General features: G+C 45.2%; 12 protein-coding genes across 12 annotated transcripts; 5 read left to right on the forward strand and 7 right to left on the reverse strand.

Moving 5' to 3' along the window:
- Positions 1–281: 281 nt before the first annotated feature.
- PAAG_02497 (hypothetical protein) lies at positions 282–3,695 on the forward strand (the record flags this gene model as incomplete). The annotated part of the gene is made up of 5 exons (XM_015844661.1): positions 282–629; positions 883–1,061; positions 1,235–1,808; positions 1,879–3,114; positions 3,444–3,695. The coding sequence occupies 5 exons, from the start codon at positions 282–284 to the stop codon at positions 3,693–3,695; spliced, it is 2,589 nt and encodes an 862-aa protein (XP_015701709.1).
- A 1,172-nt stretch (positions 3,696–4,867) lies between these two features.
- Positions 4,868–5,490, forward strand: PAAG_02498 (hypothetical protein; the record flags this gene model as incomplete). Its single annotated transcript, XM_002795746.2, has 2 exons — positions 4,868–4,939; positions 5,053–5,490. The coding sequence occupies 2 exons, from the start codon at positions 4,868–4,870 to the stop codon at positions 5,488–5,490; spliced, it is 510 nt and encodes a 169-aa protein (XP_002795792.1).
- Positions 5,491–6,292: 802 nt separating this feature from the next.
- Positions 6,293–7,772, reverse strand: PAAG_02499 (ribonucleotide reductase R2 subunit; the record flags this gene model as incomplete). Its single annotated transcript, XM_015844662.1, has 4 exons — positions 6,293–6,906; positions 6,962–7,295; positions 7,406–7,669; positions 7,743–7,772. The coding sequence occupies 4 exons, from the start codon at positions 7,770–7,772 to the stop codon at positions 6,293–6,295; spliced, it is 1,242 nt and encodes a 413-aa protein (XP_015701710.1).
- A 573-nt stretch (positions 7,773–8,345) lies between these two features.
- On the reverse strand, positions 8,346–9,145 carry PAAG_11506 (hypothetical protein; the record flags this gene model as incomplete). Its single annotated transcript, XM_015847146.1, has 3 exons — positions 8,346–8,743; positions 8,890–9,073; positions 9,125–9,145. 3 exons carry the CDS (start codon positions 9,143–9,145, stop codon positions 8,346–8,348), a joined length of 603 nt encoding a protein of 200 aa, XP_015703278.1.
- Positions 9,146–9,261: 116 nt separating this feature from the next.
- PAAG_11507 (hypothetical protein) lies at positions 9,262–9,553 on the reverse strand (the record flags this gene model as incomplete). The annotated part of the gene is made up of 2 exons (XM_015847147.1): positions 9,262–9,363; positions 9,437–9,553. 2 exons carry the CDS (start codon positions 9,551–9,553, stop codon positions 9,262–9,264), a joined length of 219 nt encoding a protein of 72 aa, XP_015703279.1.
- A 1,654-nt stretch (positions 9,554–11,207) lies between these two features.
- On the reverse strand, positions 11,208–12,459 carry PAAG_02500 (mitochondrial oxaloacetate transport protein; the record flags this gene model as incomplete). The annotated part of the gene is made up of 6 exons (XM_015844663.1): positions 11,208–11,300; positions 11,370–11,515; positions 11,572–12,043; positions 12,114–12,243; positions 12,302–12,376; positions 12,443–12,459. 6 exons carry the CDS (start codon positions 12,457–12,459, stop codon positions 11,208–11,210), a joined length of 933 nt encoding a protein of 310 aa, XP_015701711.1.
- Positions 12,460–13,348: 889 nt separating this feature from the next.
- On the forward strand, positions 13,349–14,567 carry PAAG_02501 (WD repeat-containing protein; the record flags this gene model as incomplete). Its single annotated transcript, XM_002795749.1, has 3 exons — positions 13,349–13,426; positions 13,499–13,730; positions 13,789–14,567. The coding sequence occupies 3 exons, from the start codon at positions 13,349–13,351 to the stop codon at positions 14,565–14,567; spliced, it is 1,089 nt and encodes a 362-aa protein (XP_002795795.1).
- A 215-nt stretch (positions 14,568–14,782) lies between these two features.
- On the reverse strand, positions 14,783–16,486 carry PAAG_02502 (hypothetical protein; the record flags this gene model as incomplete). The annotated part of the gene is made up of 1 exon (XM_002795750.1): positions 14,783–16,486. The coding sequence occupies one exon, from the start codon at positions 16,484–16,486 to the stop codon at positions 14,783–14,785; it is 1,704 nt and encodes a 567-aa protein (XP_002795796.1).
- A 780-nt stretch (positions 16,487–17,266) lies between these two features.
- On the reverse strand, positions 17,267–19,228 carry PAAG_02503 (integral membrane protein (Ptm1); the record flags this gene model as incomplete). Its single annotated transcript, XM_002795751.1, has 7 exons — positions 17,267–17,539; positions 17,594–18,204; positions 18,257–18,331; positions 18,401–18,441; positions 18,498–18,826; positions 18,947–19,090; positions 19,154–19,228. The coding sequence occupies 7 exons, from the start codon at positions 19,226–19,228 to the stop codon at positions 17,267–17,269; spliced, it is 1,548 nt and encodes a 515-aa protein (XP_002795797.1).
- A 466-nt stretch (positions 19,229–19,694) lies between these two features.
- On the forward strand, positions 19,695–20,895 carry PAAG_02504 (hypothetical protein; the record flags this gene model as incomplete). Its single annotated transcript, XM_002795752.2, has 2 exons — positions 19,695–19,777; positions 19,833–20,895. The coding sequence occupies 2 exons, from the start codon at positions 19,695–19,697 to the stop codon at positions 20,893–20,895; spliced, it is 1,146 nt and encodes a 381-aa protein (XP_002795798.2).
- A 674-nt stretch (positions 20,896–21,569) lies between these two features.
- PAAG_02505 (hypothetical protein) lies at positions 21,570–22,515 on the reverse strand (the record flags this gene model as incomplete). The annotated part of the gene is made up of 3 exons (XM_002795753.2): positions 21,570–22,056; positions 22,147–22,355; positions 22,441–22,515. The coding sequence occupies 3 exons, from the start codon at positions 22,513–22,515 to the stop codon at positions 21,570–21,572; spliced, it is 771 nt and encodes a 256-aa protein (XP_002795799.2).
- A 1,040-nt stretch (positions 22,516–23,555) lies between these two features.
- On the forward strand, positions 23,556–25,050 carry PAAG_11508 (hypothetical protein; the record flags this gene model as incomplete). Its single annotated transcript, XM_015847148.1, has 2 exons — positions 23,556–23,586; positions 23,672–25,050. 2 exons carry the CDS (start codon positions 23,556–23,558, stop codon positions 25,048–25,050), a joined length of 1,410 nt encoding a protein of 469 aa, XP_015703280.1.
- Between the last annotated feature and the right edge of the window lie 22 nt (positions 25,051–25,072).

The raw sequence follows: 25,072 nt of genomic DNA on the forward strand, positions 1-25,072 counted from the left end.
CGTAAAATGGATAAAATGGACCGGAGTGGCAGTCTGCGCAGGCCCGTTTTAGGTGGAGGAGGACTTTCTCCCGACGGTAAGAGAGAGGCTTTTTGTTACGTTGCCATTCGGCCCGCCCTCGCATTAAAATGTTTTTTGACTCTCTATTTTTCACGTTGCGGGCCAGCTGTAAACTTTTTTTTCCAAGGTTGTTCAGTTATGCGCTGGCTCATCCTCCTTGATATGCATTCTTTAATTCGCGACTGCTTCCACGTTGACTATGATCCCAAAACCCATGCCGGATGCTGATACAACTTGCGGGACTTGCAGGAAAAGTTTCTGCTGCTGCCGCTGCTAATGACAACGGTCCCCTGCTGCATCGCCCAGAACCACAGAGCAACCCTCGGATCAGTATACCTAATGCCACCGCTAATAGTAAAGATGAAGAGAGTAACGATAACAACTACAACAACATTGGCGACCACAAGGCCTTGCCAGTAAACAGTCATGCATCTAACACTTCCGTCTCTAAGCCGCGGTCTACAGCTACCTCACCCTCAGTGTCTCAGTTACAACTGAAACTCTCTACGGGCACGAGTACAAGCAATCGCCAGTTGCGACCTCAAACCCCAATCGACCCGCTTTCTCAGGTATGTTTCTGTTGATTGTACTGCACATGATATATCATATGTTCTCCCCACCAGAGAGGGAGAGACCAGGAGCGACAATATTCGCCATCACTCCTCGTCTATCTACCTTAACAATCCGTCCTCTTTTTTATTCTTCTGCCTGATTCTCCTTATCCTTCGTTCTCCCCGCTTTAATTGCAACCAGAAGCTACCCGAGCTGTTAACGGGAGGATTGCCTTGCTGATTATTTGCGTTATCACTTGCCATTCACAAGCATATCCTGCAACGTACAAATACGGAGAAGCCTGCGCCCCCCAGATTTCGCCCTCCTGCAAAAACTGATACGGAGCCTGGTGGATCAGAATCTCAGCGAACATTTACTATCCAGAAAGAATTTGTGCCTGAAATATTACGAGAAACAAACTTCTCCCAGAAAACGTCAAAAGATAAGAAGTAAGTTCTAAACTCTCCCTTCGCAAGAAAACAGGATTCAGTGTTTCTCCTTGCTTGAGAGAAAAATATGGATGAAATTTGCTGTTCCATGGCTATCTGAAATAGCTTATAAGCACCCATTTTTCCAAGAGCCGCTAACATTATTGTTTTTTTCCCTTATTGTAATGGATTAGAAAGGGAGTTTCTTTTCTAGGCCGTATAATCGGCGGCAAGAAGAAAACCTCTTTCCCTGAGTGGAAAGACGACGACTCTGAAACGGGCGAGATTCGTGCTACCGGTATGGACGCTGAAGTATTCGCTCAACCGATAGGATGTATCCCTCGATATCCTCCGCCACCGAAGTATATCAAAGTTCGTTCGCATTACAAGAAGGACAAAATCTTTGATCGCCTGTTTCTTGCTCAAGAGCTCTGCGGAACAACTTCATCGGCTGCTAGTAAGCTTCACGATGATAGGGAGCATCCCTCTAGTCCAACTAGTTCAGAGGATACGTCGTCGACCGGAAAGGCTATATGGACGCTTGAGTTTTCCCAGGATGGCAAGTTTCTGGCAGCAGCTGGCCAGGATAGGAAAGTTAGGGTTTGGGCTGTCATTGCATCGCGGGAGGATCGCAAAGCGCATGAGATCGAAGAAGAGGCTCAGGATGATAAGCCATTCATACGACTTAGGGCCCCTGTGTTTAAGTCCCAACCTGTGCGGGAATACAAAGGACACACCGGGAGCATTGTGGATTTGAGCTGGAGTAAGGTATGTTACTCTGAAGGGTGCAAAAATTGGCCATTATGTATCGAGGAAGTGCTAATCGAAGACCATGAAGAATGATTTCCTTCTGTCCTCGTCAATGGATAAGACAGTCCGATTGTGGCATGTAACGAGAGAGGAGTGTTTGTGTTGCTTTAACCACAACGACTTTGTCACTTCCGTTCAGTTTCATCCCCAAGACGACCGCTTCTTCCTCGCTGGCTCGTTGGATACGAAGCTGAGGTTATGGAGCATCCCGGACAAGAGTGTAGCGTTTATGGCTAACCTCCCTGACATGATCACTTCTGTAGCTTTTACCCCTGATGGAAAACACTCCATTGCCGGCTGTCTCAATGGTGTTTACCTTATCTATGATACGGATGGCCTTAAAATACAGTCTCAAATCCATTTAAAATCAGCGCGTGGACGGAATTCCAAGGGCAGTAAGATCACCGGCATTGGGACGATCATCCAGCCTCCTGAGGATCCCAATGGCGCAGTAAAACTTCTTGTCACGAGTAATGACTCGCGAATCCGTCTCTATAATTTCAGGGATCGCACACTGGAGGCCAAGTTTCGAGGAAACGAGAACACCTCTAGTCAGATTCGGGCCACATTCAGCAGCGATGGCCAGTTTGTTATCTGTGGGAGTGAGGATAGAAAGGCGTATATATGGCCTATTAATTTTCCTGAGAAAGACCCGGAGAAACGCGCTGTTGAGATTTTCGAGCCACATTCTTCTGTCGTCACGACCGCGGTTATGGCGCCGGTTAAAACCAAACAGTTGCTTGCAACCTCTGGCGATCTTCTCTACGATATTTGCAACCCTCCTGCCGCTGCACTTGGTAGCGAAACCGCATCTATGTCATCCAAACTAAATACAGACTCTGGAAGCCCTCGGAGAGACCCTGTTCCCTCCACTGCCAAAACGTCAACAGTTCCACTTAATGAAAAACCAGAGGAGTCTCTGACCCATGCGTCGAAATTTGCTCACCCTTGCGGAAACATAATCATCACTGCCGACTGTAATGGTGCAATCAAAGCCTTTAGGCAAGATTGTGGATACAACAAACCACGCAGCGAGAACTGGGCTTCTTCCTTCTCTCGAAAAATCCTAGGTCGAACTAGCTCCGTCTCAACCCGCCACAGCATCGCCTCCTCCTTCGGGAAAGACTCCGTTCACCAAACCCCCTCCGAGCGCATCCTATCATGGCGAAACACCGTCATTAGGACAGAGAACTCAAGCCTGGACAACCTTCTCTCAAGCCTCTCGCTGCGCACCCGCAGCACCTCGCCCAGTAAATCTTCCAAGGTAACAAAATGATAAACCACAGCGGGACCACGTCCCGAAGGGCTCTATCTCAGCGGCCACAGAGACGTCCAGACTTTGTTCCCCCCCGTCTGTTGTCACCTAGCCCATCTCACATGAGCAATCCCACTCCCAATCCAAACCCTTCTCCCGGCACAGTATCCTCTCTGGGTATAGTCCATAGCCATCTCCGCCTGAAAAGGCGTTACAATAAATGCCATCCCTACCATGACAACAGTCTCACCGCTGGGCAAAATCGGGGACCAGTGTAGTTGACAGAACCGCATTGGGTGGAAGAAGATCAGAGCTGCATGTTTTGGAATAACTGGCAGTTTGCCGCGATCAGGCGTGGACGAGAATGCGGCCAGTTGACTCTTGTGAGCTGGATGGGCGGCATCCGTACACCCGACTGCGGTGATGGTGGTGGTGGTAGTGATTATTATTATTATTATGGTGATGATGATTATGGGGAAGATATTAGTTGCTCTCGCCGTCAGAACCAATTTCCGTGCGATGCGGATGAAGAACTGGAATCAAAAGTTGATTTGCGTCAGGATGTGGGTTTCCTACACCTTGATGTGTGATTCCTTTTGTTCTTCTTAACTTTTCTTTCTCGTTCTCCGGCCTACAGGTTGATGAAATAATTTGTGTGAAAGAAGGACGATGCGTGCACGAGCCGTGTACACATACAAGGATAGTGTACGTGTTTAATTCGGCCGTCCCTAACCAAGCCCTTTTCTTTTTCTTTTTTTTCTTTTTATTCTTTCTTTCTCCTTTTTCCTTTTTCGTATCGATATGGTTTTCAGTTTTGGATTGCATTACAAGGTGGGCTAATACGTTTGGTCTGTTTAGATATTTTTATAGAGCGTGATATGGTACTATACAATGCTTTACCTTTGCATTTGTATCAGGAGAGGTTCATGCTTGTGGCTGAAGCTTATGACTCACCTTCTTCTGTTTTGTTTTCCCTTCCCATATCATTTCGAATAGAGTCTAGAGTCCTTTTTTTTTTTTTCTGTTAAAAGTCTTTCACGATAGATGCGTTTTTTGTGGGGCGATAACAATCCGCCAGTGATTAGGCATGTCCGGGATGCACGGGTATATTTTGGAACTTCATACTTAGCTGGTACATGTACTTCTTAATGGCCTTATGGGGGGAGAAAGCTGAAGAAATATACAGAATCAAATCAATTAAAGATAGCTTAGATATACTTGTCGGTAAATATAAATATTTAACCCTTAAAATTTCAAAGCAGTACTTAGGACTTTCGCTATCATCAAGGTTGCCTGAGGCTCATTCTCATTCCATGGATGACTGACTTTCTCCCCCACAACTTCATCCACTCTCTCGATTCACCTCCAACAAGCAATTCACTGTACGCCATCACATCTCTCCACCCCATAACCTCGAGCAAAGAATTGAAATTATAGAAATTAGGGTATGCATCTGAATCCAGTGACTGATTTCGTCTCATTATAGCTACCCATATATTTTCCCAGCTTTTCAACGCCTCCCGAAATCTCCGAAAAAGCCACAACCCGTGCATTTTTGTGTCCGTCTTCAATATCTCGCCATGGTAGCTGTTTGAAACGATTCCTTGACTTACATCATAAATATTGGAAAAAGATTTGATATCCGCACTCGAAATCGGAGGAAAGCAGAACAATTTAAGAACGTCAGAGGAAGCAAACAGGACGAGAGGAGTGGATTGAACACCAAGAGCGAAGCACATCAATTTCAAGAGCTATAGTCACAATGCCTTACCTATCGACCTCTCAAGAATATCTGGAACAATCAGCGCTCCTGCTGGAAGCATACCCAGATACGGTATGTAGTGTTGCACACAAGCCTAGACTTTTCCAACACCCTTCCTCTCTTTCTACCCACAGCTGCCCCTTCGCATGTCCGATGATTTATATCACTAACATAACGCCTATCAGACGCGAATAACAACAAAATACACCTATCCCACCTCCAAAAAGTCCCAATCCACTGCGAAATTAAAACCCCCAACAACAGCAACACCTACACCTTCAGCTACATTAGATCCTACTTCCGCACCAACATCACTAGCACCAGCAACCCTAACTTTGAAAACCTTCCACCCTACCAGCGGTATCTGTCTAAAATACCACACGAACAAAGCTGCAGAAATCGGCCGGTTGATAGCTGGCTTGGGCAAATTGGCAAGCGGCGCGCCGGTTATTGAGACCGTAGAAACGACGAAGGCGGATGAGGAGATGGTAGATGCTCCTGCGTATGTTCCTGTGGCCGGGGATGCGAGGGCGAGCACGAGTTCTGGCGGGAAGGGGGGTAGTGCGGGTGGAGCGAGTGCTGGTGGTGGAGGGAAGAAGAAGCAGGCGAAGAGGAAGAAGTAGGCTATTTACTTGTCTCTCTATATCCATGGATCATCTGCTGGGGCTGGTTAGGAAGCGTTATAAGAGTCGGAGGGTTAGGTGGCAAAGTATAGCCGTTCATATCCGTTCTATTTGAATTTTTTATTTTCATAAAACGGCATATAGAATATTTTAGGAGAGAGGTTTTGAGTTAACGAGAACATCAAGAGATACAAACGAGGTGTCTAGATTCTCAGGTATTATTTTTTTGACGTTAGCCATATACAAATATCTATAGAACTCTGTATTCCTCATTCTCAAGAAGAGGGGAATGAATTAAGAAGCGTATGATTATTTGGATAACTAATGCTAAAAACCCTAAAGTATACTTTCTTCGCACAAAGATGGGTAAATTCCTCTTCAACTCCACCCATCAGACACTTTTCCCCAATCACTCATGAACAACCTCTAGCTAAAGTTAAAATCAATGATAACGCCATAACCCATCCATAAAGAACTGTCGTGAACACAATCAATAAAATGGAGAGGGGAGGGAAAGAAAACATAAAATGCTGTCATAGAGTCAAAGTACGAGAAAGGAAAAGAAAAAGAAAAACATGACGATGCACAAAGGCCACATATAGAAGTTCAGGTCAACTCGTAAGATAAAAACCCAACGAGAGGCTATCTGTGCGAGGAAAAAAAAAAAAAATACACGAAGTTTTGGGTATGCAGTCAGAATCAAGTCAAAGGAAAAGGGTATATGCGTCACGGACGTCAAATACGAGAGAATTGGAAATCTAGAAACAGACTTATCCAACCAAAGAGATAGTAAAGGACAAGTTTAGAAGTCTTCATCGAAAGTGAATGCACCTCCGTTTTCATTTTGCTGTTCCGCGTCTTCGGATGCAGCCTCCTTCTTGGTGCTTGCCATAACACCAGCCTTCTGGTAGTCACCAACACGCTTCTCAAAGAAGTTAGTCTTCCCAGTCAGCGAGATGTTGTCCATGAAATCGAATGGGTTGGTAGAGTTGTAGACTTTCTTGTTGCCCAGAGCAACGAGGAGTCGATCAGCAACAAACTCGATGTATTGGCACATGAGCTTGGCGTTCATTCCGAGAAGTGCGCATGGGAGAGCATCTGTAAGAAACTCCTGCTCAATGGCGACAGCTTCTGTGATGATTTTCTGAACAGCCTCTGGGCTGGGGCGGTGGCGCAGGTGAGAGAAGAGAAGGCAGGCGAAGTCAGTGTGTAAACCCTCATCACGAGAGATTAGCTCATTGGAAAAGGTAAGGCCTGGCATAAGGCCACGCTTCTTCAGCCAGAAGATTGACGCAAAGGATCCACTGAAGAAGATACCTTCGACAGCAGCAAAGGCGACGAGACGCTGCGCAAAGGTAGACTCTTTATCTTCGATCCAGCGGATAGCCCAATCAGCCTTTTTCCGGATGCAAGGAACTGGAAAACGCGTTAGCCGGGTTACTCTGTTGGAATTAGGTATTAGGATACGAACTGGTATCAATGGCATCGAACAAATATGTACGCTGCTTTGGTTCCTTGATATACGTATCGATGAGAAGGGAGTAAGTTTCGGAGTGGATGTTTTCCATCATGATCTGGAAACCGTAGAAGCATCGGGCCTCAGGGACCTGGACTTCTCCGCTGAAACGCTCGACGAGGTTCTCATTGACAATTCCATCCGACGCGGCGAAGAATGCCAAGACGTGTGAGATGAAGTATCGCTCGTCATCATTCAATCTATTGTTCCAGTCATGAAGATCTTTCGAGAGATCAATTTCTTCTGCGGTCCAAAACGATGCCTCTGCTTTCTTGTACATTTGCCAGATCTGTGTTGAATTGCGTCGGATTAGTGGCCATAGGGAGTTTTAAAGATTTCTGTTTTTCGCGAGGGAAAAACACTTAACGCGTGACGCGTCGAAGTGGCAGGGAGACTTACCTCGTGATACTTGAGCGGGAAAAGGACAAATCTGTGGGGGTTCTCCTGGAGCAATGGCTCGTCTGCTTCAAGGTCCTTCGCGGTGGAACCGATTTTCTTCTCTTGCTCCAGTGGTTTCACAGGAGTGGCATCTGACTTTTTGAGGGGCTCGGATTCAAGGACAAGAGGGACGGGAGTAACGGAGTTTTCCTTGCCCGCGGGCTCAAAATTGAGCTTCTTAGCAGGAGAATCACTCATTTTGAGGGTTTCCAGAGAGGATGCAGCCTAAGTGAACTCATTAGCTGGACATTCACCGGCTCCTTCGACGCGTCGATTGGAGGGGGGCGAGACAGCATACCTGTTTCGAGGGAGTGACCTGAGCAGCCATTGTAGTGAAGCGTGCAAGGATATGGTGAGAGAGATTGCGAGGGTATAGGCACGTTTGGTACGGTGGGTGTCTGAGAATGTCTGTGGAGGAGTGAGTATACTCTGAAGAAGAATAACAGAAACAGAAAATGAGAAAAGCAAAAAAAAACCCCAAGAAATACCCCGGCAGGAACGCGCTAAGTCACGGGGCCACGCGAGGCAACGCGACTTTTCAAACATGTAATTACGTAACCGCCAAGCTTTTTTTTGCTGGGTTTGCATTGAACACGTGATGTGGCTGAGCATCTTTTGTGAAGGAAGAGCCTGCAGACTGGGCCTAGTTCAAGGAACGGAAATCTTGATATCAAAAAAAAGAGACGCGACAGAAGAAAAAAATAACTCACCAGGTTGCTTGTCCATTATACTCTATCTTGGTAGCCAGCTAATACGTTACCCAGGTATAGCTAGTTATAGTTAACCAGGTACATCATCGATTATATAAGTATTAGTTAAATTGAGTGCTGGTGTGTAGTTATAAACGCGTCAAAGCATGTACAACAGTGTTAAGAGCAAGACTCCACCACAAGTCAAACTCCTAGTCTGTGACCGCGTCCATGTGGTGCCATTTATACCGACTCCCTTCTCCGCTCTGAGAAGGTAGAAGCAACTGGTGCAGCATTGGTACTGTGTTGAGGAGGCGATTTGTAAGAACAGAAATTTCCCGGTAGATCTTGACGTACGAGACTTTCCAGTATGCCTCCTTGAACTCGGCCGCGTTTTTCTGAACAAATTCCCAGCAAATCTGGTGCTCTGGAACCCCAGATTGCATGCCAGGTGCTATCAGCCCAGCCACAGAATGAGATGTTGAAAACCTGCGGTTACAGACATGTTTTGTTGGTAAGTCACCATCACATCCATCTTCGAAATAGGCCATGGGCTCAGGCCACGTCTTTGGGTCAGGATTTCCACTTTGGGATGTCCTTGGGGATTGCACTGCGAGCGAAGAACCAGACAGCGATTGCAGACACAGCTATATCTGCAGCATACACCCCCACCCAATTGCGTTGAACCCGTTGCCATAAGATTCCGCCTCTACAGCGGGATGGCACATCAGATGCTGATGTTCTTTAACTTAGCACGGATGGCACAGCCATGAATTGCGATTCTTCCCATGAAGCTTCCCTCGTTATCTAGTGCGCATTCCGGGACGGCGTGCAGTGCCACTGAATTGCCAGTTTGCTGGTTGATACCCTCTATAATGTTGATTTCGACATATCTAGGCCAGTTGGGCCCGATCGTCCAGCTGGTACCACACTTCGTCAGCTGTGGTTCGTTAGATATGGAATCCTCTTCGAGATGGTTCTTGTTACTTACACAGCCGGCCATGTCCCGCATATTGATCCGGGAATATGCGGTATGTCAGCACTTGAAGTATCAGACCCTGGTCGTAGGGCTTTTTGCTCTCAACTAGAACGCTAGCTCTCCCTCTTCCAGTTCCGACGACGGTTCTGTCAACTACCATATAGAACACCGTCCGCAGTTGAAACTAAACCTTTCGATTGCACAGTGGCTTTGTCAAGATAGTCGACATAGCCGTGGGAGGGGTCACCACCCTATTATTATTTCCAAGAAGAACATACCCACACCGAATTGATCTCAGCTCACGGTTCCATCTTATGGACTCACTACTAGGAATATACGTTCGTCATAGAAGGTCTGCGCATCTAACGTGTCCACTAGTCTGTACACGGCTTGAGCGACGGCCAAAAGTCTACTCACACAAAAGAGAATAGAGAAATGCATCTGCGAAAAATGTGTTGATAAGGTTTGGTAGAACCGAAAGAGAAGAGAAGCGACAAATTGCGGAAAGCGAAGTTTGGCAGAATCTGATAGAATATTTCCCCAGTCTTGCTGCTCTTATAAAAGCAAAGAATGGCTTTCTTCATCGAATGAGCAGGAAAGTTGGGTGGAAGGGGGGAAATACGGCTCTCTTCCTTCTCCGAAAGCTAACCTTCACTCTTGCCCCAGCACATGTTGCAGTCGTTTATCTCAAAACTCTCACGAGTCACCTAAGTAAGGACCTGTGGCGCAACGGTAGCGCGTCTGACTCCAGATCAGAAGGTTATGTGTTTTAAATCACATCGGGTTCAGGCCATTTCCCATGATATGGGATTCGTTTCACCGAAAACATTCGTTGGATATTAATGGGATATTTTGGGATATACTTGTTGGAAGAGATCTTTTCACTGAATTTGTTGGCCATTTTTCACTTATTGCAAGCGATCTTGGTTGAGATCCCTTCTTTTGCTACCCAAGCCCAGGTACTTTTTTTTTGGTCCAAGGGCTGAATTTCACTAACGTCGAAAGACGCAGAAGGGATCATGGAGAACACGACGATAGACACTGATGATTGAATGGAGGGCGATGGTATGAAAACGAATAATGAGAGAAATGATGATGACACCATCTCTCTCAGCTAAGAACATGATGAGACAGACTGGTACTTCATACCGGTCGAGCGTGGTTCGTGTCTCCACACCAGTTCCCCGCGTCGGGTTAAGACGCTTCTTCATGGCGAAATGGTGGTGCACCACCCCTAATGAATCCAACGAAACAAAATTCTACACAGGATAAAATCATCCGCATCCTTCCTCTCAGATGTGAAACATACCTTTCTCCGTTTTTTCAAACATTCGCATTTCATATTAAAGTTGTATAAGTGATGTAGATTTTCGACCTTTGCACCTCGGGAAGATTATGTGGGGCACGCATGCGATGTCGGAAACGCCTGTAGTGGGTCTCCTTCATGCTTGGTCGAATATTAGTAAGTAACGTTGTTGCGCTAACTGCTAGAGCCATTCTGCATGATCGTACGAAAGCGATCGGTGTGACTTGAGCTGAAGTGTATAATGATACAAAAATTGCTCAACTAAGATGGAGATACAATGTAAGATTGTGCGTAATTTTTACATCCCCCGAGTGCAAGCAAACAGATTAAGAAATAGCAGACGGAATTTGAACGATTTTTCAATGATTTTCCAGCATTGACTGGATTGCGTTAGACCAGTCACCCCGAAAACCATTAAGGAATTAATATGGATGAAGCATACCACAATCTCACTCTTCGAAACAATTTGTATAACCAAATAATGGTATCGATGTCAGAAGAGGAAGTCCTAAATTGCAAAAGGAGAAATGAAAAGTAGTGGTATCAAAATCTAAATTTAACTGTTATCGCTAAAAAACCCCGAAAAACAAAGTGATATCAAAAACAAGGGGGGAAAATGCCTGATATATCCAGAAAGCCTCTGAACAGAGGTGTGATCGGTTATATGGGAAGGGGAAAATAGTAGACGATGAAATCCGCATTCAAGGGATAAGTAGGTACACTTGGTTAAACATATGCGACAAGTGGGTATCTGATTCTTGGGTATAAATGCTTGCAAGACATGAACAATTATATTTTTTCTCTTATAGAGTCTGGTAGTATGTGATCTTCGAGTCTTCGCAGAAGTTTGTTGGTTTGTTCAGCCAAACTCAGTGTCAAAATCTAAAATGATTCGTTAGGTCCTGCGCAGCTATATGAAGATTATTGGGGTTAATTGGGGTAAAAACATACCGTATGGGGTAGGATACGTGCTAAGTGGGCAAAGTATCCTTTGTATATGGCAAGAATGCCTTCTTTAGTAATGGTTTTGTAGAGGCAGTCGAACACTCCCTTATAGAGGTTTCCGGTTTGGTTATACATTCGTGACATGATGGTATCTAGAAAGCGAGTTCAGTCAAAGAAAACATTTTAAGACCGCACAGAAAACTCATACCCGGAGGGTGCATGACGCAGCAGACGACAAAACCACTGCACGCGCTACTGGCCAGATGCAAAGCCGGGCCATCTTCCATTCCGAGATGTTTAATTAAGCGCCGTTTCGCGAAGAAATATGTAGGAAGTTGTACGGAGCTACCAAACCCGGTACGGACCATCGCAGCAGTGACGCCGCGATATAGACCTTTCACACCCTCAGCGGCATGGATTTGTCGCAGTCCGTCCCACGAGTTTCTATACATATGTTGTGTTCCCACAGGAAGGAATGGGGAATAGGATTGGAGTCGTGTTTTCACCAGGAAAAACGGGGAGCCAGCAGCAGCACCCAATACCCCTGAAGCAGCTCCAGAGAAGACATTTATGCCGAGGGATTGGCGACTTGAGTCTTTGTAAATCGCTCTGGTGATCCCTACCCGCAGCGGTTCATAGAAACCAAGACGACAGCCATTTAGGAGAATTTGATAGATATACTATAATAATTTGAGTAAATATTTTGCCAGCTGGAACAGAAGAGAATTGCAATCGGAATATGGAACTTACGGCTGATCCGATACCTCGGAAGAGGCCCCGAGGTCCTTCATTTTGAAAAATGACCTTGACGCCGTGGAAAACGCCCTTGTATTTCCGGACTGCTTCTTGCTTCGATTGAAGTTCTCCTTGCAGCTGCAACCTTCATGATGTTATCAATAAAATGTGGCCTCCAGGTATCAATTAGGGTCGCATCCTACCGGATCTTGACGGTTTCGAAGCTGTGTGTAACTGTTACCGCACCACATGCTGCCAGACCCCCCGCAATAAATGCTCTGCAACACGGACTACTAGTTAGAACAAGGTATCCTTTTCCACCGGAAGTGTGGAGGCCTGCTTACCCGGTGGTAGTGGACATTTTGTGTAATGCTATGGGGAGTCAAATCTATAGAAAACGAATGCGCAAAGACGAAAAAGGAGTGAAAAGAATGAGGAGGGAATCACACACACTAACGACCAAACCCGTGCAAAAACAACAAGAAAAAGAGAAGGAAGAAAAGAAGAGAAGGGGGACGTAGAGCCAGAAGAAAATCCTGGGCAACGGAGCAGTGTCCTCTGTTCTGCTTGTCTGTCGTTCATGCAAATGCTGCAACGAGAGAGAAGTGTGGCTCTGATAACGTGACCAACCAAAGATTATTTGCTTAACTAATTATTTATATTAAATTTAATAAAAAGATTTTTAATTAAAATTTTACTATTAAAAATATAATAATATTATTTTAAACTTGATTATTTAAGTTTTTAAAAATTTATAAAATATATTTAAAATATATTAATATATTTAACTTTTATTACTTTCAAAAATATTTACATTTATATATAACTTTTTAATTTATTTTTATTATTTATTTTTATATAGAATTTGATAAATTTTTTAAAATTAAATTAATTAGTAATACATTTATATAAAGAATACTTTAGTGAATTTCATATTCGTTAATAATAATAATTTACATTTTTTTAAGTGAACAATTCAGTTACTGGAAGTTCAATATTTACAATATTTGACAGTAGTAGTCAGGTAAAATGTTCCAGAGAGTTGTTCCGGATCAACTTATTTCCGATGGAGGTTTTATCTCGCGTCTATCAATTCAGTAAGACCACTTCAAATTAGGAACGACTTTGCAAGACGGCTAGGAACTGGGCTACCACCCCGATATCTGGTTAATATACCGGATCCATGTCAGTGGTGGCATTACGGCCAATTCCACAATTCCCAATTTAGATTCTCTCCGCAATTGTCTGTTATGGCTGAAGGTGGACCGCTTCCTCCCCAACCCGCCGCAAAGGTATCGGAGGTTATCAAGAATTACAGGGCCTCGAAGGTGAGCACAGGAGCGAGATATCATGCGATCCGTGTGTATGTATATCTGCTAACATTCTTGTCTTTCATCTAGTGTTTTCGTGGAACTGTCAAGCAAGATGGACTTCCAAGTAATATTACATCCCTAGATTTCGACGACCAGGGTGACTACCTGGTAGCCGCTGGAGACGATGAGGCACTACAAGTGTTCGATATAAAGGAAGGAAAATTAACTAAGACAGTTCCAAGTAAAAAATATGGAGTGCATCTGGCAAAATTCACACATCATTCCCGTCAGATTCTTCACGCTAGCACAATGGTGGATAGTAAGCATTTTTGGGGCGTTGTTTATTTTAGAAGTATGTGTCTGACAGTGTGATACAGATTCGTTACGGCTTTTAGACTTGCACAATGAAAGCTACCTTCGATACTTCTCCGGTCACACTGACAAGGTTACGTCCCTTGCTGTTTCTCCGGGAACCGATGCGGTTTTGTCATGCTCCAAAGATGATACTGTTGCCCTGTGGGATCTAGGCTCAAGGAATGCGCAAGGAAAGCTCAAGCTAGCCACCCCTTATCTCGTTGCTTTTGATCCGTCTGGTTCTGTCATAGCTATAGCCTCTCAGTCAACATCTTCGGTGCTACTCTACGATTTCAGAAACTATGATAAACCCCCATTTGCGACATTCGATCTTGCCCCCCATGAGGACAGATTCACCCCTTCTACTAGGGGTAGGGCATGGACGCGACTGGAGTTTTCTAATGATGGTAAATATCTCCTTGTAGGAACAGACTACCATGGACATTTTCTTTTGGATGCTTTCGAGGGATATGTGAAGGCATTTTTGATTGGTAAAACTGGAGCCACGGGGCGTGCTGCCCCGGTGTCGGGTTCGGGAAAACCACTCGGTCAAGGAGATGTTTGCTTTACTCCAGATGGGCGCTATGTTCTTGGCGGTACTGGCGACCAACCTGATACTTTGGTATGGGACACTCAACAGCCTCCGGATGCGAATTTATTCCTTAAACCTGCTTTTCGCTTGCCATACCGTGCCCGTTCCGTTATTGTACAAGCCAATCCGCGATATAACATGTTTGCAACGGCAGACAAGGAGATTACATTCTGGCTCCCAGATGATAACGCGAAACCTACAGAAAAATGAGGTATTCAACAATTTGTTTAGTAAGACTCTCTGAAGCGGCGGATAGGGCGGATTGAATTCCGCTTTCCTGGGCCGGATTGATACCTGGACAATGAATCTAGCCTCCGATTCAGGCTACATCTAGGTGCCGAGGGGCTCCACCACTCGTGTGTAGCGTCATTTCCTCTGACAGGCAATAGGAAGTATAACGGTTCTATTCCATTGGGAACAGCTATTTAACTCTTCCTATTGCTCTCCTTGCCAACCAAGCTCCTTGCCGTCTCGCAAACCCAAACAAGCGGGCCTACCAATTCATCATCGCCGTTTCTGTTCTCCTCGATGAAGACTTCTATCTGTTTGGCCACCGTCCGATTGCTCGAGATCGTCGTCCGGCCAGATGCCCAGCCATATAGAAACACACTGGCGTTGATATTACTTAATCGACTCGCAATTTCGCTAGCCTGAGGGGGGAGGATCCCGTCTATCCAACCCCGTTCGATTTCTGACTGGGCATTTACTAATTTAATAGGAATGTTCCAATCCATTGGAACTTTGTGATCCGATAATTTCTGAAATTGGGATATCAACTCCTCTCTACCCAACTTTATATCCGTTTCACCCATCATCAGCTTCTTTCTTTGCTTCTCACTCGCGGTACCAATTGTCTCGACAATTTCGTGCATTCTCTTAGCGGCTTCTTCAGTACATACCAGCTCCCTATTGCTCATTGCCGGCCAAAGTTCTGATGTTACCAATGGCTGTTTTGCCTCAAGTTCAATCTGCCGGATAATTGCGGGATGATGGATTGTTGATGGATCAATATTATGGAAATGTGATAGGTCAGACACCAGAGCTAGGAGCAAAGTGCAGTCGACATTTAAGGTGGAGCTCATATGTGGATGAGGATCAGGTAGCAAAGTCGGAAATATATCCTCCATTGTTTTGGGTTTTTGATCGACATCTGTTCCTCTGGAAGCTGTCCAAAGCTTGGACCCATTTTCTGGGTTGCCAGCACACTCCACTGTAACACCGACTTTTCGAATATCATTAATAATAGTATCAATTTCTGGAATCTTTCCCTCCACAATTTTGGAGAGAACGAAACGAATCCGAGGATGCTTATATCTAACTCTGACTAGAGCTGCCGCTTTTTTCATATCTGTAGCAAGTTTTACCAATTCGATGGCATTCTCATCTTCATCGTCGCTATCGTCATTTCGCAGCCTATATGTTCCAGCATTGTGCTCCTCAAAATCGTCAACAGCCGAATCACTTCCCATCTCCCAACCCAATTTGGCCAGCTCGTACAGTAGCCTAGAAGGCGTGATATTGGACACTTTCACCCACTCCTCTCCATTGTCAGATACTATATCCACCAGCACACTTCTCATATGTAATCCATCCTTGTTCAGTCTCTCATCAATTTCCTTGTGGGTATCTGCTGAAACAGGCAAACCCTGTAACGAACGTTCAAGATCTGTGCTCAAAGTTGGAGTGTCGGTCTGTCCCGTCACAGCTCCAGACCCGTGCTCGCTTTTAGATTTATACAAGTAAAATCGCTTGCAGAACGCAACCAGGCCAGTACAAGCCGTTTTCGCCACGCTCCACACGGACGAATAGAACTGTAGATTTGACGACCGTAGTGAGTGTAGTACTCGTTGCTCTTCCTTATCTTGACCCGCGTCATAATCATTTTCCGGGCTGGCATCTATCGGCTTATTCGTCTTCGTCGCTAGTTCCGCAAACTTCTTCAACAATTTTAACTCGGTTTGCACGAAGGACTTGAACTGACGTAGTTCGATTGCGTCGGGCTTATCGATGGAAGCAAGATACAATTGTAGGAATGTGACCTCAGATAGAAGTGTGTTGCATTCTTCGAGTAAAGACGCAGCAAGGGCTTTACTGCATTGTGGCGGGGTATCGGTTGTTTCCCCTGCCATTGCCTAATAGATTCCCCGTTTGAGGATGGGATTAAAGAGGTAATATGGGAACAAGGAATCAGGAGGCGAAGGAGGGGGATACTGAAGATCAGGCAAGCAAGTATAGTATCCCCCATGGACGTGTGATGCGGGGAAGTGGGATTACATAGACGCATGTTGAGCTTCCAATGATATTATACTATATCGAAGCGGCCCTCCGGCCCCTCCGAGTTCAACTTCACCATCTCTTCGTTGCCCAGGGCTGGCTCAGCTTTAAAATCAATTTTTCATTATCTGAACTTCTAGATAGATCAAACATATTGTAGAACATGGGGTATTTCCATAATTTGACCGGACATTTATACCAAGAAGGTCCGCCAGCACACCAGAGAAAACATGAATGTCAAAATCCAGGAAGGTGGACAGATTCATGGTAAGGGTCCTGTATGAACTCATCATAGCAAAAACAAAACAAAACTTCTAATGATAGAATAACCTGATTTGCAACTGTATAGCTGTAGGGCGAAGAGATTCCAGGAGATTCTGTAACCATTAGAAGATAGGATAGCAGGAGTCTCATGAATCAATGTCCACGGGGTGGGGCAACAGAACGAAAACAAGAGTACACAGAGAGTGCATAATACAGAAATGAGAAGAAAAAGTACATAAATTATCTAGAAACGTATGCAGAAACATAAAAGTATTAAAACAAACGCCGTTTAGCAAACCTTGTCGACTATCGATTTGGAAACCCTCACGACGGAGGAAAAGAAATAAGCTCGAAAAGTCCCAATTTAAGAATTAGTCACCGTCTTTTTGCACTAATCTTTTTCTTTCAGTAGAATTACGGGGTGATTCGTCATCCGACCATCTATCTCCGTCTTCTCCAACAGCAAAAATAGTTTCGCCATCGAGAGACTGTCGGTTTGGTTGAGGAACCGGTTCCATAGGCTTTGGCGGAACAGGGGAAAGATCCCTTCCATCGCTACCATCTGAACCTCTTGCGCCACCTCCCTCCTCGTCGATTGAGCTGCCATAGGAGCGAATTTCGAACCCATCATCATCTTGGGCAATCTGTAGAGACGTCAGATACTTGTAGTAAAAAAGGGGTGAGGATAGGGAGCTTACTTCGTCGCTCATTGCGAATCGTTTGTTATTCGCGGTTGGTCTCCATAGGTATGCAATAAATGCAATATCAAATAGATAGACGATATTGAGCCAACCATCCAGCACAAACCACCTCGATTTCCAGTGGTCCGGTAAGAAGTCGGCGACGCTTCGACTTGCAAATACAAAGGAGTTGATGAAGAAGAAACCGAAGATGACAATGACACTGCCAAGGATGCACCACCAAAGCTTCTTGTACATCATAGCCTTGACAGATTGCTTCCTGTGGATTAAATCCTTCATCGTTGCGCCCAATGAGTTCAGCGTCCAAACATAGAACGCCGTTAGCGTGCCTGCAAGGGGAAGTACCACAAGGAGAACCAACGGTCCAGCACTGTCTGGAGTGATGGACAAGCTAGCCACGGCATAAACGACACCGAAAACGAAGTGACCAATTGCGAGGAATCGCACATAAACCATGGTGCGGCCAAGGGACGGCTTCACAACACCATAGCCCATGCAGACGATAAGGAGTAAGAAAAATGAGAATGAATTGCGGCCAGCATTAAGGATGGCAATGATGATCATAAGGACCTTGGCGACTGCATTCGAACCGTGTCGGTTTTGATAATCTAGCAAGACATTAGAAGAGACATAACGGAACGAATATGGATGCTTGCTAACCGTAGAAGCCCCAAGTCATGAGTTGCTCCACGATGAGAAACAGGATAATAGCGGTGATGTAATTTTGGACGGGTACTTTCGTAGCGTTAGCAACAGAATATCAAGCACATGGGGTTGATGGGTGGAGGAGAGTTTAGGACGAACAGATATCATGACGGTTCTGTACATATAAGAATGCCCAGAATCTGATTTCGTTAGCTTTGCAGCATATGAAGGGGTTTGCCTTGCATGGGAAACATACACTCCAATTACCGCGTAGACTATCGTTAGAGCCCCGTAGAATGGGAGCTTCGGGATTTGAGGAGCCGACAATTCTCCATATGAATTCCTAAACGTGACAACCCCTCTATAGTCATCGCCGGAGAAGCCATACGTGCTCACGCAATAGAAACCCGTGCGCACGACAGGGTAATTGATGGGTTTGGGATCCTTCAAGTTGATAGCCATCGTAACGATAGGGGACTTGGCTAGTTTCGTCGCGTTCTCGGCCAGGATAAACGAACCCAGTTGATCTTGTGTGCATAGCTTGGCCGCGATATTTTCTTGGTCGCATATCGGTTCCTTTTGCGTCTGGGATAGGTTAGCAGTTGACAACGACTAAAAGGAATCAAACATGCAACGGCGACATGCCTTGTCCCGATCACCCGCGGGATATCTCCCAATGAGTTCTTCGTCTTTCCACTCAAATACCACCAAGCTCACGAGGTGATCTGATTCTGAATTCATTAACTCGCCCTTTTGAATTGTAACTAGAATGAATGGGTCCTGGCTTCCTCCCCAGGCTTTCCGGCTGTACATTCCCGAGCATTGTTGTCGATTCGATTCATCTTGTTTCTAGGAATTTAACCAGTGTGATTAGTGATACGTATTTGTTGGATAGGTGGCTGCTCTACTTACCAATTGCATATCATTTGCAAGCACTCCAGCTGCAAGCAAGCCCGATAGGCAAAGGGAAAAGTATAACCCTTTCATTGTGAGTTGGGACGGAGCTGGATCCTAAAACACACCAGCCCTCAGCATCTGGCAGACAAGTCCTGAAATACTGTGTGAAGTCCAGTATTTATGCAATTCTTAATAATCAGTTATATATTATTAAATTTTGTGATTGCCATTTGTTGAGAGAACTGCTTGATATTTGTAAAACTTGGTAATGCTCAAAGTTGATGTCTGTCTTCATGCTGTTGGAATGATTGTTGTCCCTGTACAAGGCTGATTCAAGGCTAGGTCAGGTGACCCATGGTCTTCTTGCTCTGCTCTGAAAAAAAAAAAAAAAAAAAAAAAAAAAAAAAAATGAAAAGAAAGAGAAAAAGAAAAAAAGAAACGAGTCTTATCGCATCGCAGCAAACTCCCCTATATTATATTTATGATTTTATTTGATACACCCTACACTCCTTTAATGTATATCCATTCGTTCTCTTAAGTTATCTGAACCGATGGCATGAAGGGACAATCTATGGATATTTGTATGGACTGCAAGGTAGCGTCGGTCACCCAGACCGTTCGCAAGCGGAAACTCTGTCAGTAAGTACACCTCATAAATGCATATATTTTGTGGAGCTGACTGGGAGCCACTCAGACAGTGCTTTATTCTGTTTATAGGATCGAAAGTTGTGAAGCGCATGGAGAAATATCGCCCACAAAATGCCCCCAAAGATAGACTGAGAAAACTCCTATTGCCCCTTTCATTTGGCGTTTCTTCCTCTTCGTTGCTCCATATCCTGAATCTTCAACTTGAGCGGCAAATTTCAAACGGTATAGGGCGTCGTGCCTACGATATTCACGTCTTGAACGTTGCATTTTGTGGGCAGCCCGACAGCGGCAGGCTTGGTTTATTTCGCGAAACGTATCCTCTCCATACATATTCTCAAGTCCCCTTACATTCGATCTTTCAATATGACACAGCTATAAAGGACGTAATATCAGAATATGGATGTCCGGAATTCGTGGGCGATCCGTCAATGACCGACGAAGAACTCCTGAACCTCTTCCTGTCGTCTCCTTCGTCGGCGACTTCACGAACAGACATCGGCGCCATTATATTTACAAGACTTGTCGTTGCCTTCGCAAAAGAGCACAATTGCGATGGAATTTTATGGGGGGATTCTGATAGCCGGCTTGCTTCCAAGGCTCTGTCAAATGTCGCCAAAGGCCGTGGCTTTTCCGCGTCTTGTGATGTCTGCGACGGTATGTCTCCGTGGGGCATCCAATTCAATTTCCCCCTGCGAGATTTGTTAAAGTTTGAATTATCCACATATGCCTCCGTGGCCCTTCCAAAATCACTTATCATGGCAGACCCTGAACGTCTCTCGATGGATAATTTAACTAATAAGAACATGTCTATCGAGAATCTTCTTGCCCACTACGTCGAGACGCAAGGCGAGAAGTATCCTGGCATTATGGCCAACATTGTTCGTACAATCAATAAACTTAATGTTCCGCCCGGTGATTCTGGCTCAAAGTGCATTTTATGTAGCATGCCGGTTGATAACAGTGGAGAGGACCCTGCAAACCCCTTGGGAGCGGAGTGTTCTCAATATGTGTTGAAGGATCATCGAGAGCGACCTATTACCGGTACGCTTTGCTATGGTTGCGCGAGGTCGCGTTTGGATATTGCCAGTCCGAAATTTGCTCCATCTTAAATTATTGGGGGACATGTATTGTTTAACACCCTGTTCAGAGGATTGACTGACACAGCAGCGTGCTTTTTCGGACTTCATTTGATACGAAGCGATGATGTGGGATCATTTGGCTTTCCTTATACGACACAACGAATTATGGATCAATTAGACGTGAAAAAAAGGTTATTCGGGTACACGGATTCAGTTTGATTGGAAGAGTGTGCCTGCATATGTCGGAAATTCCCCCTGACGACATGGATGTAGCGCAACAGTGATACCTGTCCTTGAGAATTATACCTTGGACACAGATTTAAAATACCGTGTTGTGAGACCACATTCTGATTCAGGCGGCTTCTCCTGAGGAAATAATGCTGCCAGCAGGTGAGCTTGGCTGAATTTTGATGCTTTTATATGGTCATAATAGTACGACGGCGCTATTATGGAAACAAGGACACCACAAGCTATCATTGTTTAGATACACCTTGCTGAGGTTTTCCTTGTTGAGATACCTTTCTTGGAACATGCAAATCCGTAGCGCTTGTTATGATGTCAAATAAAATATCATGATGTTAGTGAGATATTAAAAAGAAATATGTAAAATGCTAAGTTCCATCATTTCCCATGGTAATGCTAATGTAAATGAGGGTATCTGAAGAGTAAGGAGAAAAAGAAAAAGAAGAAGAGGAAACATCAAGTTACATCCTACCCATTTCTAGATCTGGCTCCCTTATGCGCCCAGGGGAAGAGATAGGGTTCCCTGACGATTTGTCAGCGTAAACTCGTGCAGGATCCCTTGATGGCCGTTCTGGTTGAATGCGGGCAGGCTGCGGTCGAGCCGGCGAATAATCTCGTGGCGGAGTAGTCTGTCGTCCTGATCCTCGCGTGTTCAATTGTCTCTCTGGACTTGGATCTGTTCGCCGCTCATGTAGCCGTAACCCTGATCGCTGCAAGTTCTCATCTCCCCGTTTCTTAAGGAACTGTTCCAGAAGGACTGCGTTTCGGGTGTTGCACTTATACATAGCGTCCGCAATATCGCCGATGAAGGGGATCAAGCCCACGACAAAGTCGAGAGCAACATTCAAAAGCATCCGCATTCGAACACCAGCGGGGAGACCACCTTCGATTTTGTTACAGCTCGCCACCACCATCAGGGCCATGAACATATCGAGCGCATCGCCGATCCTGATAAAAATAAAAAAGAGTTTCTGTTAACATTGTTTTTGTCCGTGACGGAATGCGGAATTTAAGGGGAAAAATTGGGCATGCACATACGCTGGGACTAAGCCTATGACACTGCTCCACCCGAAACGTATTCCGCAAAAATTGCAAAGGGAGAGGTCCAATCTATATGCGCGCCGTTTTACTTTTGTCAACACCTTCGCATCGTGGGTCGATATGCCTTCCGGTGCGGCCTTTCGCTTCTTTTCTGTTGTCGGACGTCCCAAGAGGTTTGTCGCGGGTACTGATTCAAAGTATGGATCCTAGGAGTTTAAATAGATCGAAGTTAACGGGGATTGATTTCTATAGCTTAAATGATACATGGTAGGGGTATGTTTCTGAGCTTACATCTTGTCCAAATCTATTTTCAGCTGACTCCTTCAGTAGCTTTTTTGAAACTATGCCTGCAATATGTGCCGCCATTTCTGCAACAACAAGGGAATGATAAAAACTAAAGGGGATAGTATATTTTGGTTAATGGTGATTAATATGTGATTATTTGGGTAGAGTAAAGGAATATAGAGGGCTGGAGAACGGAAAATTGATATAAAAATTGAACATGAAAAATGAAGAGGACGAGGGAAGCATTCGACTCCAAATAGAAGAATTAATAGTAATGCTATTTCAGATAATCATCAAAGGAATGGGATTGAAAGGACTGGTTTTAGGGAGGATAACTATATAGGGTTTCGTGCTTAAGGGAACTGAGGCGACCAGTAGATAGACAGTCGCGGGTTAGCACATCTCTGGTTTGAAACAAAACAAAAGAGAATCCCAAGGTTTCTTTGGGAAATCCTGTGCTATTTGTAGAAATATCAGGCTAATCCAAAACACCAATCCCAGCCTTCGGCCTGTCATTGTCATATAGACCCTTTCTGCTGATCGCATACAACTGGGTTTGTTGTTTGTTGGGCGGTAAAATGTTGAAGAAGCTTGGTTTCGGCGCCAAAAAGTCCTCTGTAATTATGCAGAAACAATGACGTCATTGTATTTGGTATGCAATACGCAACTAGTACCAAAATTACAGTGGTTACACCAAATGTCAGATGACTAATGGGACTTCCTCAGCCACTTGTGGCGGTGCAACAATCACGGCCAAAACGTTGTCCAGCCAATCAAATCGCGCGTCCTTCATCTGCATCAGTCCCAACTGCCAACTGCCAACAACGACCACCTTTGAATCTGTCCGAGATGATTCACCTCGCACCAACCGCTCATTATAGAATCTGTGATTCACTTGAGATTTCCGGTGCCCAACTGCTGTGAGGCACATATTTATCTCTTAATTAAACTTTTGGCCATTTTCCATAACCTTCTTGGTTGCTCTTCGTTCTCCCCCATTTTCTTCCTCTCTCATTGCTCCAGACACGATTGGCTGGACTGGTTGCAGGCAAGACTGGTGGTGAAAACAGACTTTGCAGGCTTTTCCCTGTGTATTGCCATGCCCCAGTGCTGCATAAATTATGACAGAATCAAAAATGCGCTTGGAAGACTGTGGGCATAACCTCGTCCTGTCTCTCCCATTACGGGGGACCACGGCAGAATTTACTTTCCTGCTGACAGCATGATTTCTATCTAGGGTTGGATGACCTTTGTGTCCGTTTCATTGTAAATCTTCCACGAGAGGAGTTGGAATCCGTTGAACGAATTTGTTTTCAAGTTGAGGAGGCACAGTGGTTTTACGAAGACTTCATCCGACCCCTCGACCCCAACCTCCCCTCCCTAAGCTTGCGCGCCTTCGCACTGCGCATCTTTCAGCATTGCCCGCTGATGTCTCAATGGTCTCATTACCATCATTCTACTGCGTTTTCTGAATTTTTAGCGTACAAAACTCGGGTTCCCGTGCGCGGCGCGATCTTGCTCAACCAGGACATGGACGAAGTTGTTCTTGTTAAGGGATGGAAGAAAAATGCTAACTGGAGTTTCCCTCGCGGTAAGATCAACAAGGATGAGAAGGATTTGGATTGCGCAATTCGAGAAGTCTACGAAGAGACTGGCTTTGATATAAGGGCCGCCGGTCTTGTGAATGACGAGAAGAAAATCAAGTATATCGAGATTCCTATGCGTGAGCAGAACATGAGGCTGTATGTCCTCAGAGGTGTTCCAATGGATACCGTTTTTGAACCAAGGACAAGGAAGGAAATCAGCAAGATTCAGTGGTACAAGCTTTCAGAGCTTCCAACACTCAAGAAGAGCAAGCTGATCGAGACCGATGGGCATAACCTTTCCAACAAGTTCTATATGGTTGCGCCCTTTTTGGCGCCTCTGAAAAAATGGATTGCACAGCAGAAGCGGGCGGACCTTGCTGCCGCACAAGACTTGAATTCCAGTGCACAGGCGATGGCTACAGATGGTCTTATGGTAGAGGAAGATAGTCTTTCTGCCAATGAGGCTTTACCAAAGGAGTGCGCCAACGAGGTCCAGCTTCCTAGTGACCTTCCCGAGGTCTCTATGGCCCAAGATCCCTCCACTCATCTAAAGAGGCTTCTCAATATCAGCACCGGAGCCTCCTTGCCAGATGCTCCCACCCCACCCCAGCCTCAGCTTATAAACCCAGACTTACCAAAGGGTAGCGCGCTTCTAGCTTTGCTGAGAAGAGCAACAAACACTGGTATGGAGTCTACTTCAGGGAAAATTGTAGCGCCGACCTCTCAGCCGGCGCATTTTCCAAAGGACATCATGCAACAGCAAGACCAGCAACATCCTATGGCTTCGCAACCTAATTACTCTCAACCGCCAGCTCCACCTCACCAGACCGTAGCTCCCATACCACCCGAACCAGGAGAACCCATGAATCAAATCCCTTTGAAGAGCATGTCTTACTCGGGGTCTCCCCGGTCAAGTCCCGTTGACCCCATTCCCATACCCCTTTGGCCATCCTCTACATCGTCACCAGCAGCCGCCTCATGTCAGTGTACGCCAATTTCCCTATCTATCTTTTCCGATGGGGGTGGGTAACAGATATCCTGGTAATCAAACA

Source organism: Paracoccidioides lutzii (assembly GCF_000150705.2).
Source record: "Paracoccidioides lutzii Pb01 unplaced genomic scaffold supercont2.5, whole genome shotgun sequence".
Classification (NCBI taxonomy): Eukaryota; Fungi; Ascomycota; class Eurotiomycetes; order Onygenales; family Ajellomycetaceae; genus Paracoccidioides; species Paracoccidioides lutzii.